Genomic DNA, 16,139 nt, shown 5'->3' with positions numbered 1-16,139 from the left:
AACTACAAAAAGGTACTCCTTCACTGGTTCATCACATCTGCAAGCTCTTCAGAGTTGAATCAACAGATCAGTTTATGAGTGTCTACAGTGATTGTTTGAATGTAAAATTAATAACACTAAAAGCTTGAAGAGAACGTAAATTTATTATCTTGGACAGGTGATGACAGGACAAGTGGGTCTACAATTAGGGCTGACAGCTTCAGATTACTGGGGATAACAATATTTAGAATTGGACAAAAATAAATTTCATCACTCATAGGTGGTGAACCTATGGAACAGAAGGCCGGGAAGTCAAATAACTATTTAAACATGGTAAATATATATTTTAAGCACAAAAGATATCGAAGAGTATGATGAGAGAGCAGGAATACTGTATTGTGAAAGAGGATCAACAATGGTTGCACTGAATGGTAGCATTGGTGTAAAGGGCCCATTTTTTATTGTTCTTATTTTCTATTTTTAAGGCAAAAACAGAATATATAATAATTGAGACTTAAATTTAGGGCATGATAAGGAAGTATGCAATAATAAGACTGAAAATGTGGGTTGTAAGGAATGCTTTTGACTGGAGAAAGACACAGGTGGATTCAGTGACAGAGAGTTAGCAAATGCAGTGAAGTAAGATTTGTTCTACTCTGGTATTCTATTTTTCAATGGGAACATCCACTAAGGGCATAGTGGTAAAATAAATGATGAATTCCATGCTTCTTGCATGACTTCTCAATTATCACATGGTATCACTGCATAATCAAAGTCAAGCCTGGGATTTGTGACAATTGCATCCAACATGTTGTGCGATATTAACTCAGCTCATTTAGCCCCAAGTAAAGCTACCACAAGTCCTCAAACAACGCCACTTCAATCAACAGACAAAACAATAATCTAGATCCGCACCTTGTAACCTTCAAGGTTTCTTTTCTAAAAAAAATCTTTTTGACTCAAAATCCCTTATTATTTCCAACTCTCCTGCCATAACTGTGCATCAATTTCCTAAACCTTTATTAGGTATTTCAACCCAGTACTTCCAAATTGGCAATTTTATGCTAAAATATGGAATTAAACTTGAAACTGATTTTCATCTTTGGAGAGGAGCCTTTTTGTTTATTATTGAAGATAATTCTGAAGCAAAAGAGTATAAGCTCTAACTTCAAGCTCTGAAATTAACTTTACCAATAGTACATATGGCAATTTTGAGTTTCATGCATAACTTGAGATTGCTGTATGTTTAGGTTAATTTCAAAATAAAAAAAAGCTAATTTATAGACATATATAAACCTAGAGATTGTTCTTAGCCTTTCCAGAATTACATTTTCATTTTGCAGTTTTGAAATAATTTTAATCTAAAGCTTATGTAGAATATTGTGAAAAACGTTTTTACCAGGTGAAGAGGTCAGTTGTGTAAGTATTCCTTCTGATTTAGCTTCAGGTGGTGCTGGAGTATGCAGACTGCTTCTACGATGCCATCGCTTCTGTACAGTACTATCTTTTTTACATTCTTGTGAATCTGCTTGTGTCTGAGCAGTTGGGGGAGCAGGTTGCTCTGCTGGCAAGGACTGGAGATATTCTGTGGCTGGAATAGATGAGCCCCCTTTTGCAGATGAAGACTGGAACAGTTCCTTTGCTGATAACTGGGATTGATATTCCACAATTTGGGAAGGTGACTGATTTGCTGTAGACACAGGCAGGCACCCTGCTTCCACAACAGTGCAATGGTGTTGTTCCCCTACTGCCATGGACTGGAATAAATCATCTGCAGGAATGACATGTGATTGTTCCCTCTTAGGAATGGACTGCAATGACTCCATTCCTGACGTGGTCTTGCATTTTCCTAATTCATTTATGGACTGAAGGCCTGTAACATGCCTGGTCTGGGAGTTTTGTACCATAGGCATGGGCTGCACACCCTCGCCGTCGGGCACGGGCTGCACACCCTTGCCGTCGGGCATGGGCTGCACACCCTCGCCGTCGGGCACAACTGTGCACTGTTTCAGCACAGGTTTCATAGGAGTTGGTTTTACTGCTGAATTAGAGAGAGCTAGTTGTGAAACACTTTGGGCTACCACAGGTGTGGGCAAGGCTTGACAATGAATAGATTTTGACAAGACTGAACCTGCTACAAGTTTAGATGGAGTTGTCTTCGGAGTAGAGCATTTCTGGGGGTGAGTCAAATTCTTCTTAAATTGTTGCCTTTTTGATTCATTCTTGCAGCTTGTAAAGTCCTGTGTTTCCGTTTGACGAGCTTTTCCTAAACAGTGTGATGTGCCCTTTGAAATAAAATAACCATTATTGTCTAAAGGTGTAAAGTCAAAACTACAAAAAAAATCCAAACAGAAAATGCAGATGTTATCACAACTGTAACACTAAATGTATGCCACTTGTATAAAAGCTGAATCATAACTTGCTGACCTGCTCAAAAAGGAAATTAAAGCAACACACATCAAAGTTGCTGGTGACCCGCAGCAGGCCAGGCAGCATCTCTAGGAAGAGGTACAGTCGACGTTTCAGGCCAAGACCCTTCGTCAGGACTAACTGAAGGAAGAGCTAGTAAGAGATTTGAAAGTGGGAGGGGGAGGGGGAGATCCAAAATGATATAAGACAGGAGGGGGAGGGATGGAGCCAAGAGCTGGACAGGTGATTGGCAAAGGGGATATGAGAGGATCATGGGACAGGAGGTCCGGGGAGAAAGATGGGGGGGGGGCACCCAGAGGATGGGCAAAGGGTATAGTCAGAGGGAAAGAGGGAGAAAAAGGAGAGTGAGAGAAAGAATGTGTGTATAAAAATAAATAACGGATGGGGTACGAGGGGGAGGTGGGGCATTAGCGGAAGTTAGAGAAGTCGACGTTCATGCCATCAGGTTGGAGGCTACCCAGACGGAATATAAGGTGTTGTTCCTCCAACCTGAGTGTGGCTTCATCTTTACAGTAGAGGAGACCATGGATAGACATGTCAGGATGGGAATGGGTTGTGGAATTAAAATGTGTGGCCACTGGGAGATCCTGCTTCCTCTGGCGGACAGAGCGTAGGTGTTCAGCAAAGCGGTCTCCCAGTCTGCGTCGGGTCTCGCCAATATATAGAAGGCCACATCGGGAGCACCGGACGCAGTATATCACCCCAGCCGACTCACAAGTGAAGTGTCGCCTCACCTGGAAGGACTGTCTGGGGACACTTCACTTGTGAGTTGGAGGAACAACACCTTATATTCCGTCTGGGTAGCCTCCAACCTGATGGCATGAACACTGACTTCTCTAACTTCCACTAATGCCCCACCTCCCCCTTGTACCCCATCCGTTATTTATTTTTATACACACATTCTTTCTCTCACTCTCCTTTTTCTCCCTCTGTCCCTCTGACTATACCCTTTGCCCATCCTCTGGGTTCCCCCCCTCCCCCTTGTCTTTCTCCCCGGACCTCCTGTCCCATGATCCTCTCATATCCCCTTTGCCAATCACCTGCCCAGCTCTTGGCTCCATCCCTCCCCCTCCTGTCCTCTCCTATCATTTTGGATCTCCCCCTCCCCCTCCCACTTTCAAATCTCTTACTAACTCTTCCTTCAGTTAGTCCTGACGAAGGGTCTCGGCCTGAAACATCGACTGTACCTCTTCCTAGAGATGCTGCCTGGCCTGCTGCGTTCACCAGCAACTTTGATGTGTGTTGCTTGAATTTCCAGCATCTGCAGAATTCCTGTTGTTTACGTTTTCAAAAAGGAAATTAACTTGTATTGACATGATATTTTTCAATGCAGTAAAATTCCCCAAAGCTTCAATAGCACATCAGCAAACAAACACTGACGGTGAGAACCTGTTGATATGGAGAGGGGAGGGCGGGTTAAGGAGTTGAAGAGAGATAAGGGAGTAGGGACAGAGTGAGGGGGAAAGCGAATAAAGGGAAGGGTAGATGACAAGGAGACAAAGGTGTGCAGATGCTGGAAATTTGAAATGTATACAGAAAATGTTGTAAATATTCAGCAAGGGATGCTGCCTTATTAACCAGTGTTTCCTCTTTTATTATCCATTCTGCTGTTTGCTCACTGACACCATTTGATACCAAGAAGAATCTCAACAGCCAAAGATTGCACACATATAGGGACGGCTGCATACCTGGTGAAAGGGAGGTTTCAGTTTCTTTTTTGGAATAAACAATTGTTCATAATCTTCTGTTGATTCCAACAGTTTTTTACTGGGTTTCCTTTGACGCTTGCCTTCAGTGATGATTTAAAGAATAAAGCTTATGTTAAAAATATTGACACAATAAAGTGTTACCATAAAGTGTTATCAAATTTTCTTTGTATACACCATATCACATATATTATTTTCAGTAACGAGCTCATTTACCCCCATCCACCTTGTCTTGAGTCAACCATAGGTCCTGCACAGTGGTTAAAATATAGCAAATGAAGGAGTCACCTGTTGGATCAGTAAGGTCAGGGGTCACATGCTATTTTCCTGTTGCGGGGTTAACAGTCCTTTCTACTTCAAAACTGGTCAGGGTTTACACATTCTGCCATTAACTTCACAGGTGTGCAGTCACCACTCCATAAAACTTCAAGACGGCCATATGCAAATTCATGTGCCAATACAGCCCACTGCACTCTAGTGAAGAAAATGAATATCTTGCTTTTGGACAGTGCCTCCATAACATCATGAATGCATTAGTGACACACGGCAGGTGTCAACCATCACAGTCAATGAAACGTGAAATAACCAAGAGACTAAAAGAATTCATACCAATAGACTTGATTTCTGAAATTTGTTAGCACATGGCATGCAGTGCCACCCCTCAATTTGTTAAACACCACCCATAATATAAAAATACATAATTATCTTTATTGCCAAATGAAGCAGCGAATGATTTTTTTTACAACCCGAGAGCAGCGAGATGTTTTCACAGGAAATGCCATACTTCAACAGTAGAAGTAGGCTTACTGATTAAACTAATGCTACATGTATAGCTCCAAAAAGGATATAAAGAAAATTGTCATTGTTTTTGCACCATCAAAAGTCTCACTGAATGATTATTTTCCTTTCCTTGGTCTTTTATGAACATACACCGAAGCTTATAGTTTCATGTACACATTTCTTATGATATACATGAGGAACAATATTCGATGTTATTTCTCAATTGTTGTTTTAAAATATTATTAACAATTTTGAACAGGTTTTCTAAAATATTTCAATTTTAGAAAACATTAGTGTCAAAGTGAAAACAGATCTCTACAAAGTGATCTAAATTAATTAAAATTATAAAACACAGTATTTATTGAAGAAGTATACACCCCATTTGTTATGACACCCCAAATCATCGCTGGTGCAGCCAACTGGTTTTAGAAATCACTAATTATGTTAAATGGAGATCACCGTGTACAGTCAGAGTTTCAACTAATTGTAGTAAAAATACACCTGCATCTGGAAGCTCCAACTGCTGAACCTATAAACTCATTTTCTCAATATTTACTGTATATTTATTTATTATTACTGTATATTTTTTCTTGTTCTGTATTTGAACAGTCTGTTGCCTTTTGCATATTGGTTGTTGTCTGCTCTACTGGGGCCATACTTTCACTGATTCTATTGTGTTTCTTGTATTTGCTGTGAATATTTGCAAGCAAATGAATCTCAGGCAACCTGTATAGAAACAAAGAAAACCTAAAGCACAATACAGGCCCTTCGGCCCACAAAGTTGTGCCGAACATGTCCCTACCTCAGAAATTACGCTTCCCCATAGCCCTCTATTTTTCTAAGCTCTATGTACCTATCTAAGTCTCTAATTATATTATCAAATTTATATATTTAATAATAAATTTACTTTAAACTTTGGAAGGTCAAAAATCTCAATAAATTACAGCACTCTATGGGCACACATTCCCCCCTTCCACCTTGCAGTTACTTGCTGCAGATTCTTTATCCAGATTAAGATATCTTCATGTGGTTGGATAATTTACCACATTGAATTCTAAAAGCAGTTTTCTCAAGCTATGCAAGGATCCTACATTCGTTATATGCACTTCACTTGGTAACCCTTCTGATATCACCTGAGAGAGAGATTATTCCTCTCAACATGCAACTTTAATTGAATATAACCCCTTCCACATTTTCATAAAATTGAAGTTTCTAAACTCACCACAGGATTGGGAACACTCCTTACCTAATGGAAAGATTTGTTTTAGTTCGGTAATACTGGACTGTGCAGGTTCCATTCTTTTCCATACTTTTGGTTCAGCTTTCTCTTCAACATTGTGGGTGAGAACCAGCTCATCCATCTGCTGTATACAATGATCTGCACCCTGTGTACTTAACTGTGAATAAAACATATGCACCAAAAGAATAATATACAAAATTACAAAAACTTAATTATGAATAAATAGGGACATAAATGATATTTTAAAGTTAATTCCAATTAAAATGATATTGTTCCTGAATGAAACTAAAACTGAATTCTTTAAGCATGGCATAATCCCTAAATCCTTTTACTTGTTACTAGCTTAGAGCAAATCAAATAAAAGATACCCATTTAGTCAACATACACATTAGCTGTCAGAAGTCCACACCATCTCATTCTAGGAGCTCAGCTCCAGAGACATGTATTTCCAGTGTAACAGTGCACAAAGGACCACAACTTAGCTGGAACTAAGAAATAGCAATGCACAGAAAACACAGAGTCATTTACAGGACTCAAAATATTTGTAGCAACATCGAGCATGATAGAACTTTGGAAATCGGAGGTGCATTTAACAAGGCTAATATAATAATCATGGTGACATTACATACGGTACTGTGCAAAAGTCTTATATAGAGCTAGGGTACCTAACATATTTGCACAGTTCTGTATTTGTCAATGTGGAATGACACGGGAGGGGTGTAAGACAGGTGGCAGAGAAGGAGTGTCAGGGTCAGGGGGTGATGCAGGTGCAGACACACCCAGCCCCGAGACAGCAGGTACATTAATCTGATTCCAAACAAATGGTTTATTGATCATTACAGAAAGTCTCTCTGGTGCTCCCCACTCCCTCCCCTCTCCCTTCCATTTTCGCTAACCATAATTTGCCCTTCCCTGCCCCTTTCCCAGTCTCAGTTCATAATATAGACCCATATTAGAATCAGGTTTAACATCACTCACATACATTAACAAAGTACAAAAGATAAATTGGCATGGTTAATTGGGAAGTAATTATATCATTAAAAACTAACATTTGAAAAATTAATACACAGTTTACAACAAATATACATTACCATAAGGCACTAAAGTAGTAACGAAAAATGTGGTCTACTCATAGCTGACAAAGATACCATTCAAAGGCAAAAGCTTATAAAACTATGAAGGAAAGGATTGGTAAAAATTTGCGCAGGCACTTAATGCTACTGTCCTTTTGCTCTGCTGATCTGGATTCCATCAGGACTTTTGGTGCTCTATGTAGAGACAGCAGGCTTTCCCTGTGAGCCTGTGCTCTGCTTTCTTCTGAAATCTCAAAGGTCTGCTGGTTAGTAGATTAAGTGACTGCTATAATCAGTCACTGTAAATTAATCCTGTTGGATAGCCATCGTGGCTGATCCCAAATCCCACTCAACCCAATACACTTGCCTTCTCACCATACCCTGGCCGATCAGGAAATTATCAACTTCCGCCTTAGTTTTACCCATGGACTTGGCCTCCATCGCAGTCTGTGGCAGAGCACTCCACAGATTCACCACTCTCTGGCTAAAAGATCTTCCCCTTATCTCCGCTCTAAAAGATCGCCCCTCAATTTTGAGACTGTGCCCGCTAGTTCTGGATACCTCCACCACAGGAAACATCCTCTCCACATCCAATCAAATCCTTCCAACATTCAGTATGCATGACTGTGAGGAGATTAATGCACAGGCAGCCACCACACATTCCTTGAGAGGTCGGGGTCAGAGTCTAGCAGGAGTGCAAGATAATTGGGGAATCTTCACCGTTGCAGCCTTCCTCCACCTTAACTGCAGTTGGTTGATGTGTCATTTTCCGCCAGTTCCACATTGGTTGGATCGCTTTTTGCCTGGAACCTCCCCCTTGACCTCACCATTATGGGCAATTCTACAAGGAGCTAAACGCCAGAAGGCATTGCTCTTGGGATCTCAGGAACTCACAAACGATAAGGTAATGATCCTCAGAGAAGAAGGGGAATGTGATTGCTTTAAGAGCTGGCATAAACCCAATGGGGCAAATAGCTTCCTCCAGTATTCTTAGGAAAACTGAAACCAACCAATAGAAAAAGAACAAAAGGGAAAGTCAGCAAGCTAGCTTGAAACAAGTGCAGACCACCAATACACGAAAGCAAAAAAGGTTAAGAGTTAATATGGATCAACTGCAGTCTGGAAGAGGAAAAATAAAAACTACAGAATACGGGAATAGCAGAGAAATCATACAAATGTTATGTGTACTTAGCCCCCTGCTCTACTCACTTTATACCTATGACTGTGGTAAGCATAGCTCCAATGCCATTTTTAAGTTTGCTGATGACACCACTGTCGTGGGCCGAATCAAAGGTGGTGACGAATCAACATATACAAAGGAAGTTGAAAATCTGGCAGAATGTTGTCATAACTAATTTGCATCCTCCAAATTTTCATTTTCATTGTAACATTCAGATGGTTGTTGATACCTTCAAATTCTTAGTTCCTAACTTGAGGTAGTGAAATCACTTCATTTTCACTCCCAGCCACTTCTGGCATCTTCTGAATTGTCCAACAGCTTATTACTCAACTATCAGTGACAAAAATCACTGCTTTTCAAACACAAACACACGCAACTGACGCCATTTAAAAACTGTTCACTTGAAGCATGTTTTGTGGCTATTAGACACTACGCGTAGATGTGACTGACACTAGTTAAAAACACAGTCTGCCGACCATCTCCTGTCCAAATTAAGCAGCACAGTGAACCAAATAAAAGGATATACCAGTTATTTTCACGATTAGTTTTTGTTCTTTAAAAGTTATCCCAAATAAGCAGCTGTCCTAATTAACCAAACTAACTGTATTAAATTAAAAAAGGCAAAGTTCAATTAGTAAAATGAGTTCAGAATTATCACTCCACTGAACTTATCTGACTGAAAAAATGTGAGAACAAGGCAAGAGCTGCAATTTCACATAAATAATCTACAAACGTTTGTATATTATGAATAGGGCATTTCTGACGCCCTTAACAATTATCACTGCAAGTTATCAGGGGTTCTCCTGGATCAAATACTTTGACAATAAACCTGTACTGCAGGATCTAATTAAGTGTTAGGATTAATAGGGCAGAATTCCATTTTCAAAACTGATAATTGTTGATTAACCTTCACATGGTTCAAAGAAAAACTATTTCCATCATTAGTAATAAAAGCAACACACACAAAATGCTGGATGAGCTCAGTAAGTCAGGCAGCATCTATGGAGAGGAATATATAGTCAACAATTTTGGGCCGAGACCCTTCTTCAAGACTGAGAAGGAAGGGGGTAGATGCCAGAAAAAAAAATGGTGGCGAGTGGGGAAAGAGGCTAGTTGGAAGGTAGTAAGTCAGGTGGGTGGAAAAGGTCAAGGGCTGGAGAAGAAGGAATCTGATGGAGAGGAGAGTGGACTATAAGAGAGAGAAAGAAGGGACATGGGGAAATAATAGGCAGGTGAGAAGAAGTAAGAGGTCAGAGTGGGGTATAGAGGGGGCTGGGAGTGGACAGAAATAAGTTTCCCAGAAGGAGAAATCGACGTTCATGCCATCAAGTTGGAGGGTACCCAGAAGGAATACAAGGTGTTGCACCTCCACCTTGAGGATGGCCTCACCTTGTCACAAGAGGCGGCCACAGATTTACACATCAGAACGGGAATAAGATTCAGAATTTAAATGTTTGGCTACTGGGAAGTTCCGACTGTGGTGGATGGTGCGGAGGTGCTCAACAAGTGGTCCCCCAATTTACGACAGTTCTCACCAATGCAGAGGAGGCCGCACTGGGAGCACTGGACACAATAGACAATCCCAGCAGATTTGTAAGTGAAGTGTTACCTCACCTGGAAGGACTGTCTGGGGCCCTGAACAGAGGTGAGGGAGGTGGTGTATGGGCAGGTGTAGCAGTTAAGCAGCTTGCAAGGATAACTGCTGGGAGGAAAATTAGTAGGGAGGGATGAAATGGAGAAGGGAATCACGGAGGGCGATCCCTGCAGTGGGGGGGGGGAGATAGGGGAGTGGGTAGGTAAAGATATGTTTAAAGGTAGGATCCCTTTGGAGATGGCGGAAGCTGCAGAGGATAATGTGGTGGATGCAGAGGCTGATGGTGTGGTATGTAAGGACAAGAGGCGGTAAAAAGATAGAGCGAGCGCACGGTAAATGGAGGAAATGCAGGTGAGGGCAGCATCAATAGTCGAGGGAGGGAAACCCCATTCTTTAAAGGAGGAGGAAATCTCTGATGTCCTAGGAACACATGAGTTGGAAGCGAAGAAACTGAGAAAAGAGAAAAGCGTTTCTACAGGAGACAAGGTTGGAAAAGTTACAGTCGAGATAACCATGGGGATCAGTTGGATTATAAAAGATGTTGGTTGACAGTTTGTCTCCAGAGATGGAGAAACAGATGGAGAAAGGGGAGGGAGAAGTCAAAAATGGATCAAGTGAATTTAAAGGTAGGGTAGAAGTTAGAAGCAAAGTTGATAAAATTGACAAGCTCAGCATGGGTGCATGAAGCAGTGCCAATGCAGTCATCAATGTAGCGGAGGAAAAGTTGGGGGGGGGGGGTCATAACTGGGAAAGGCTTCGAATAGGGACTGTTCTACATAGCCAACAAAGAGGCAGGTATAACTGGGGCCCATGCGAATGCCCATGGCTACTCCTTGAGTTTGGAAAAATTATTGTTGTGAGTGATGACCTCTCAGAGGGAAACAGCAATAGCCAAGGTTGTGGCACAATGGTCAACTCTACCGCACAGGAAGAGATGAAAGGTTTACAAGAGTTGTAGTGATAGGGGTGCAGTTGGAAAGGGAACTGACAGACATTTCCATGGCTGTAAATGAGATTTCTCAATGGTATATTGCGCCCCCTAGTACCATGGTCAAGGATTTCCAAGGGGTAGCAGATCGTTGCCTCTCTGACTGGAGGCCTGTGACTAATGGAGTGCCTATGGATTGGTGCTGGGTCCATTGATTACACCATCCTTCTTTCAGTGACTAGGCATTTCTTTGTTGTTTACAGGCTCTAGCATCGTGCCAACATCATTTTCTGCTTTTTGACTCTCTCCATTCCTGAACAAAGGAGATGCATCTGTCACATCCTCCAATCTGCTAGTCCTCCCAGAACTCACAGATTTGGAAATCTTCAATCTATGGCTTTACCATCTCTACAGCCACATCCTATAAAACCCTTGAATGTGTCAATCAGTCCCTGATCAAAAGTTAAAAGTTAAAAGTAAATTTATTATCAAAGTACATATGTGTCACCTTTATATACAACCCTGAGATTCATCATCTTGCAGGCAATCACAGTAAATACAAGGAACGCAATGGAAACAATGTAAGACCACACCCAATAGGATGAACAAAAAAATCAATGTAAGACGACACAAAAAAAAAGCATTAATTATTGAGAACATGAGAAAGACTGTCCTTGAAAGTAAGTCCTGTTCAGTGATGAGGTGAGTGAACTTTAAAATCTGCCAGACCGACGGTGAGGATGTTCTACGAATCTGTGGTGGCCAGTACGATCATGTTTGCTGTTGTGTGCTGGGGCAGCAGGCTGAGGGTAGCAGACACCAACAGAATCAACAAACTCATTCGTAAGGCCAGTGATGTTGTGGGGATGGAACTGGACTCTCTGACAGTGGTGTCTGAAAAGAGGATGCTGTCCAAGTTGCATGCCATCTTGGACAATGTCTCCCATCCACTACATAATGTACTGGTTGGGCACAGGAGTACATTCAGCCAGAGACTCATTCCACCGAGATGCAACACTGAGCGTCATAGGAAGTCATTCCTGCCTGTGGCTATCAAACTTTACAACTCCTCCCTTGGAGAGTCAGACACCCTGAGCCAATAGGCTGGTCCTGGACTTATTTCCATCTGGCATAATTTACATATTATTATTTATTTATGGTTTTAGATTGCTATATTTATACTCTGTTCTTGGTTGGTGCAACTGTAACGAAACCCAATTTCCCTCGGGCGCAAGTCTGTGTGGGGCACCACTCCACGCACAGACACTAGAGCAATGTGTGCCTTGCTCAAGGACACAAACACGCTGCCACAGCTGAGGCTTGAACTAGCGATCTTCCGATCACTAGACGAACGCCTTAACCACTTGGCCACGTGCCCAACACAATTCTTTGTAAAGGATCATATGCATGCAACACACAAATTTAGAAAATGCTATGCAAATTCATAATTTTAAAAAATCAGAGTGATAATTTTATTCCAGGATATAAAAGGGACTGAAACCTGAGCTGATGTTTGGGAGTTAAGATATTGGTCAGCAAATGATTCCATTCTTAACAGGTTTAGAGAGTTTGGGCTGGAACATTTGAGGAAATGCCTCACAGCTCTGGTAATTTGGGTGCAATACTCTTCTCAAATGTCATCTATGGGGTGTCTGCATGCATTTTCACTCACACTCCAGACATGCAAGTTGTAAGGTGAGCAGACTATGGTAGGTTGCCCTTGATGTTTAGGCGAGTGATTGAATTGGAGTGGGGGTGGGGGGGGGAACACTACCTGCAATTTGGGGAAATTGAGATGGGAATCTAATGATCAGTGCAAACTTCATATGCCAAAGGACCTGCTTCTGTGCAATATGATCTTTATGTACTATTGAGCTAACAATTGTCTTAAGACAAGTGAATGTCCTGAGTGTATCAGGGAATTGGCTTGCACAAATTGAAGTACATTAAAATGACACAACCAAAATTAATGCAATAACACAGCTACTTAATTAGTACCATTTAAATGATTAAAAGTTCCACAAACCTGTGTATTCTGATGAGTGGCTTCAAATTGAGCTCCAGTCCCATTACAGACACTATAATGTTCAGATTTAGTTTTTGCCTTGTGTTCAATTGAAGTTGTACCATTTTCTACATTAAATGGCTCCCTAGGAATTCCTTCATCTGACCAGTTTAATACTGCAGCTGCAGCTGAAACAATCTCTGATGTACTTATATTATTATGGATTGATGAATTTTCAACACAATTCAATTTTGGAGTTGTGCCCAAGATCATCTCAGTTGACTGCTCTACAAAGCCATTTAAAAAATTAGCTGAATTGACTGGGATATCATTTCTTGTATTGTCTGTACACAAATTTGATTCTTTAATGTGAACTTTGGATTTTAAAAGCTTGTTTTTCATTCCTTTTCTGGTTTTACAGTCAGAAGAACATCTAGTATTTGAGGATTTTTTACTCATCTTGCTTTCCCTATTTGTATATGTAGAGAAACAGTTTTCATATCCTTTGGATTGACTGCTAGAGACTGCTGAAGTATGTAGCACCTTGGACTTTGAATTGTATTGAATATCAAACGTTTCTTTTGCAGCCATTTGGAGTAAACTTGCTTCACCAATCAGACAATATTTAGATATCCTGTCTTCAAGAGACATTGAAAGTGCTTCTTCTGCCTGATCAACACCAGCTTCCCATCGAGCATTGAGTTTAAAAGAAACCTAGATTAAAAGATTAAATCATTCAATATTGCACACAAAAGAAAATAAGCACTATATGGGACAGAGTACTTAAAGTGTATCACAGCTTAAAGTTACTTGATAAGAATCCAGAGATCTAGACAATTATCCAGTAACTAGAGCTCTGAAATTCCAACATAACAGCTACAAAACTTTAAATGGTGATTACTTTACATAATAAAAATGTAGAATTGAAGAGAATATACTATCAGTAATAATAATCATGAAACTACAGTGCCTATTAAAAAGTATTCACTTCTTTGGAAGTTTTCATGTTTTATTGTTGTACAACATTGAATCACAGTGGATTTAATTTGACTTTTTTGACACTGATCAACAGAAAGACTCGTGTCAAAGTGAAGATAGATCTCTTACAAAGTGATCTAAATTAATTACAAATATAAACCACAAAATGATTGATTGCATAAATATTCACCCCCTGCAAATCAGTATTTAGTAGATGTACCTTTGGCAGCAATTATAGCCTTAAGTCTGAGTGAATAGGTCTCTATCAGCTTTGCACATCTGGACACTGCAATTTTTCCCCATTCTTTTTTAATAAACTGCTTAAGCTATGTCAGATCGAATAGGAATCATGAGTGAAAAGCCTTTTTCAAGTCCAACCACAAATTCTGAATTGGATTGAGGTCTGGACTCTGACTTGGCCACTCCAGTACATTAACTTTGTTGTTTTTAAGCCATTTCTCTGTAACTTTTGCTTTATGATTGGGGTCACTGCCTTTCTTGAAAACAAACCTTCTCCCAAGTCGCAGTTCTCTTGCAGACTGCATCAGGTTTTCTCCAGGATTTCCCTGTATTTTGCTGCATTCATTTAATCCTCTACCTTCACAAACCTTCTAGGGCCTTCTGCAGTGAAGCATCCCCACAGCAAGATGCAGCCACCACCATGCTTCACTGCAGGCTTCCTGTGTTTTTGATGTGCGGTGTCTGGTTTATGCCAAACATAGCATTTAGTCTGATGGCCGAAAAGATCAATTTTGGTTTAATCAGACCACTGAACCTTCTTCCAGCTGTCTTCAGATTCTCCCATGTGCCTTCTGGCCAACTCTAGCCAATATTTCATAAGTTTTTTTTTCCCCCAACAGTGGCTTTCTCTTTCCCACTCTCCCATAAAGCTGCAACCGGCTAAGCACCCAGGCAACAGTAGTTGTTTGTACAGTCTTTCCCATTTCAGCCACTGAAGCGTGTAACTCCTTCAGAGTTGTCATAGGTCTCTTGGTGGCCTCCTTCACTAGTCCCCTTCTTGCAAGGTCACTCAGGTTTTGAGGATAGCCTGCTCAAGGTAGATTTACAGCTATGCCATATTCTTGATGATTGACTTAACTGTACTCCAAGGGATATACTTTTCAATAACCTTTTAGTGGAGATGCTTGGAGTGTTCTTTTGTCTTCACGGTGCAGTTTTGCCAGGATACTAACTCACCGGCAGTTGGACATTTAGATACAGGTGTTTTTTTTTTTTTTTTTTTTTTTTTTTTTTTTTTTTTTTTTAAACAACAATCAATTGAAACATCTTCACTGCACACAGGTCTCCAAAAACAGATCTCCATTTAACTAATTATGTGACTTCCAAAGCCAATTGGCTACACCAGTGATGATATTGTGTGTCATTTTTTTTTTTAAGACATCCGTTAGTCTCATGAGATCATGGATTTGCGCCTTGGAAGGTTTCCAGGGCGCAGGCCTGAGCAAGGTTGTATGGAAGACCAGCAGTTGCCCATGCTGCACGTCTCTCCTCACCACGCCATCGATGTTGTCCAAGGGAAGGGCATTAGGACCCCTACAGCTTGGCACCGGTGTCGTCGCAGAGCAATGTGTGGTTAAGTGCCTTGCTCAAGGACACACACGCTGCCTCAGCCAAGGCTCAAACTAGTGACCTTCAAATCACTAGACAAATGCCTTAACCACTTGACCACGCGCCAACATTGTGTCATATTAAAAGGACTGAATACTTATGCAATAGACTATTTTGTGTTTTATATTTGTAACTAATTTAGATCACTTTGTAGAGATCTGTATTAACTTTGACACAAAAGTTTTTTTTCTGTTGATCAGTGTCAAAAAACCCAAAATAAAAATCACTGTGATTCAATGCTGTAAAACAATAAAACATGAAAAATCTGGGGGGAGGGGGGAATTCTTTTTATAGACACTGTACTTGACTTGTAGGAAGATATCCAATTAGTAATTGACATTTGATGGAAATTTGCTATGTTTACCTGATCCAGACTATATAAACAAGACCCATTTATAATATTTGATTATCAAAGCCCTCTCAAAAGGAAGCCTTGACTTACAAGCCAGTCAATTCAGGGGTTAATTAGGAATTGACAACAAATGCTGACCTATAAAGTAACATTCACATTGTGTGAACAACTAAGAAATCAAGTGATTTTTTAAAAATATTGGAGCAAGAACAGTGGTTTCAATTAAAATGCAAACACAAGAGTATTGTGTAAAGTAATAATCACT

At 40.6% G+C, this 16,139-nt stretch overlaps 1 protein-coding gene across 3 annotated transcripts in view; it reads right to left on the bottom strand.

The window, feature by feature from the left end:
- Nucleotides 1-16,139, bottom strand: part of nsd1a (nuclear receptor binding SET domain protein 1a) — a 124,040-nt gene that overhangs the window by 75,739 nt on the left and 32,162 nt on the right. For all 3 annotated transcript variants that reach the window (XM_072263657.1, XM_072263658.1, XM_072263659.1), the window contains exons 3-6: nucleotides 12,937-13,629; nucleotides 6,142-6,292; nucleotides 4,098-4,198; nucleotides 1,379-2,264 (exon numbers count right to left, since the gene is read on the bottom strand). In XM_072263657.1, coding sequence (XP_072119758.1) covers nucleotides 1,379-2,264; nucleotides 4,098-4,198; nucleotides 6,142-6,292; nucleotides 12,937-13,629 — 1,831 coding nt within the window. The remainder of the gene's footprint in view (nucleotides 1-1,378; nucleotides 2,265-4,097; nucleotides 4,199-6,141; nucleotides 6,293-12,936; nucleotides 13,630-16,139) is intronic.

This window comes from Mobula birostris, chromosome 7 (assembly GCF_030028105.1).
Source record: "Mobula birostris isolate sMobBir1 chromosome 7, sMobBir1.hap1, whole genome shotgun sequence".
NCBI classification, from domain to species: domain Eukaryota; kingdom Metazoa; phylum Chordata; class Chondrichthyes; order Myliobatiformes; family Myliobatidae; genus Mobula; species Mobula birostris.
This window is presented reverse-complemented; position numbering and strand designations above follow the sequence as displayed.